This window comes from Curcuma longa, unplaced genomic scaffold (assembly GCF_044706935.1).
Source record: "Curcuma longa cultivar G26 ecotype Majalengka, Jawa Barat unplaced genomic scaffold, ITB_CL_G26_1.1 contig_20872, whole genome shotgun sequence".
Taxonomy (NCBI): domain Eukaryota; kingdom Viridiplantae; phylum Streptophyta; class Magnoliopsida; order Zingiberales; family Zingiberaceae; genus Curcuma; species Curcuma longa.
The window spans coordinates 1-2,860 of record NW_027431512.1 but is presented as its reverse complement, the minus strand read 5'-3'; the positions used below and the strand labels follow the sequence as shown (position 1 = coordinate 2,860).

At 49.5% G+C, this 2,860-nt stretch overlaps 1 protein-coding gene across 1 annotated transcript; it reads left to right on the top strand.

The window, feature by feature from the left end:
• Positions 1-861: 861 nt before the first annotated feature.
• Positions 862-2,768, top strand: LOC141817540 (UDP-glycosyltransferase 73C2-like). Its single transcript, XM_074705177.1, has one exon. It carries the CDS (start codon positions 918-920, stop codon positions 2,388-2,390), a length of 1,473 nt encoding a protein of 490 aa, XP_074561278.1. The 5' UTR covers positions 862-917; the 3' UTR covers positions 2,391-2,768.
• Positions 2,769-2,860: the final 92 nt, after the last annotated feature.

The window sequence follows — 2,860 nt, the reverse complement described above, 5'->3', positions numbered from 1 at the left end:
TACTAAACCACTCAAATTCTTTTTGTCAAACTTAATAATGACTATAAACCAATCTCAATTTGATTTAATTTTAATCCACCGACAAATGATTTCAACCAATTAATCATGGCTAAACACTCCAAAAGTACGACGACAAAAAGTCCTTGAGGTTACGATGTGTAGGGGTGAGCAAAAATTCGGTTAAATCGAATAAATCGATTAAATCGAACCGAATTTTTAATTCAGTTCGGTTATTTCAAAAGTTCAGTTATTTTTTTTTAAAAATCAGTTAATTCGGTTCGGTTTCGATTTTAAATTTTCTTATTCGGTTAAACCGAATAAACTGAATTAACCGAATTAATTAAATTAAAAAAATAATTTATAAATTTTAAGTAAATAAATATATAAATTTCTAATTTATTAGTAAAATTTTTATAATATTTAAAAAAATCGATTAATTCGGTCGAAAACCGAATTAACCGATAAAATTTCGGTTCGGTTTGTTCGGTTTTTGTTGGGAAATTTGTTCGGTTTGGTTGGTTCGAAAAAAATTAATTTATTCAATTTTCAGTTAATTCGGTTCGGTTCGATTCGATTTTAATCGAATACTCATCCGATGTGGTGGTAAAATAAAGAATTTAAATTTCATCCAAATATATTATATCAAATTTTATAATCTTAAATTGTCCATCAAAACCTAGATCTATCTAGGCTGTCCGATTCACTAACTCTTTCTCCCTGCTGTCCACTTCAACAGGACAGACGCTCTGGCTGCATCTTCCTGTTTACGATCAAAATTTCTCGGTGAAGTCGTCACAGATTGTCAGAAAACTCGCCATTATAGGCATGGAGAGAAATCTACATGTGCTCGCTTGCGTCGATTTCTTCCCAGCGTTGCCGAAATCAGTTGTCATTTGGCAATAATTGATTTGCTTTCCATGACGACGGACCAACCGGCGGCGAGATGTGCTCACTTCGTGCTGGTGCCGTTGATGGCGCAGGGCCACATCATCCCCTTCGTCGACATGGCGCACTTCCTCGCCCGCCACGGCGCCCACGTCACCTTCCTCACCACCCCGCTCAACGCCCTCCGCATCGACGCCATCATCCAACGCGCCAGCGCGTCTGGGCTTTCCATCGACTTCGTCTCCCTCCCCTTCCCCTGCGCCGACGCCGGCATTCCCCTCGGCTGCGAGAACCTCGACGCCCTTCCGTCCCCGATGCGCGACTACCTCCCCAACTTCATCCGCGCCTGCGACATGCTCCGGGGCCCCTTTACGGCGCACCTCCGCCTGCATCCTCTGTCGCCGAGTTGTGTCATCTCCGATGGCGCGCATCCGTGGACCGGGGAGATGGCGAGGGACCTGGGCGTCCCAAGGCTCATCTTCCACGGCTTAGGGGCCTTCACCATCCTCGCGCGGCTGATCCTGCACCAGGAGGACGTCTACGTGAGGGTCACCGACGAGTCGGAGATACTCGACGTCCCCGGATTTCCTCACCCGCTGCGGGTGCCGAAGGGTAAAGCTCCGGGCACTTTTTGGGGTCCTAAGCTGGAGCACCTACGCCTCAGGGTCATGGAGGAGGAAGCCATGGCCGACGGCGTTGTGGTGAACACCTTCGACGACATTGAGGCCGTGTACGTGGAGAGTCATCAGAAGATGATCGGAAAAAGGGTATGGACAGTCGGCCCCTTGTGCCTCTGCAACAAAGATGCCGGCCATATGGCCGCGAGGGGAAACAAGGCGGCCATTGATGATAGTCAATACTTGCGCTGGCTCGACTCGATGACGCCGACCTCCATCATTTACGTGAGCTTCGGCAGCCTCGTCATCGCCGGCGTCGAGCAAATTATGGAAATTGGAATGGCTCTGGAAGGCGCAGGGTTTCCGTTCGTATGGGTGATTAAAGCCGGAGACCGATCAGCCACTGAGGTGGAGCGGTGGCTGGCGGAGAGCGGGTTGGAAGAGAGGACAAGGGGGAGGGGGCTGGTGATACGAGGGTGGGCGCCGCAGATGATGATCCTATCACACCCTGCTGCCGGCGGATTCCTGACGCACTGCGGGTGGAATTCCACTCTGGAGGGAATATGCAGCGGCCTTCCCATGGCGACTTGGCCGCACTTCGGCGACCAGCACATGAACCAGAAGGTGGTGGTGGAGGTACTCAGGATCGGGGTGGCAGTGGGAGGTGGATGGGCCAAGTGGGGAGACGAGAACAGCGGGACGGTGGTGAGTAGGGAGAAGATCGAAAAGGCGGTGAGGGAGTTGATGGGAGGAGGGAAGGAAGCCGAAGCGAGGAGGGAGAGGGCGAAGGAGCTGGGGGAGAAAGCAAAGCGCGCCATGGAAGAAGGTGGCTCTTCTTATCAGAATTTGACCATGCTGATACGGCAATTCCAGGAGGAAGCAGAGTAGATGCAAGATCGATTCATCGGCAGCCAAACCAGATTGTACAATTCTATATTTCTCGATCGAAAGTTTGTCCACAATCACAATCCAGATCAAAACAGATGAATCATCAAGCACCAAAAGTTTTAACTTAAAAAGGTAGACAAATATGAATTCCTCATCAGACATCTTATAAGGTGATGTGCTATGAGCGCTGTCATGGCGAAGTAGTTTAATTTAATTCACCGGTTCCATTCCTTGTCGCCGGAGTTTCCGTTCATAGCGGCGGCGGAGGTGGCGCCGTAGCATTCGAGGCGCTCGTCGATCCAGGCCCTCATCCCGACTGCTGTTCTCCTCCGGCTCGCCCTGGATCAGGGAGTGGTACATGCCCTCGTAGAGGATGAGCTTCTTGTCGGCGTTGTATGCCTTCTCGTAGAACACCTTGGACCCCTCCTATAAGATATGCTCAATTAGGGCAAATGGGGTCCAAATCTATA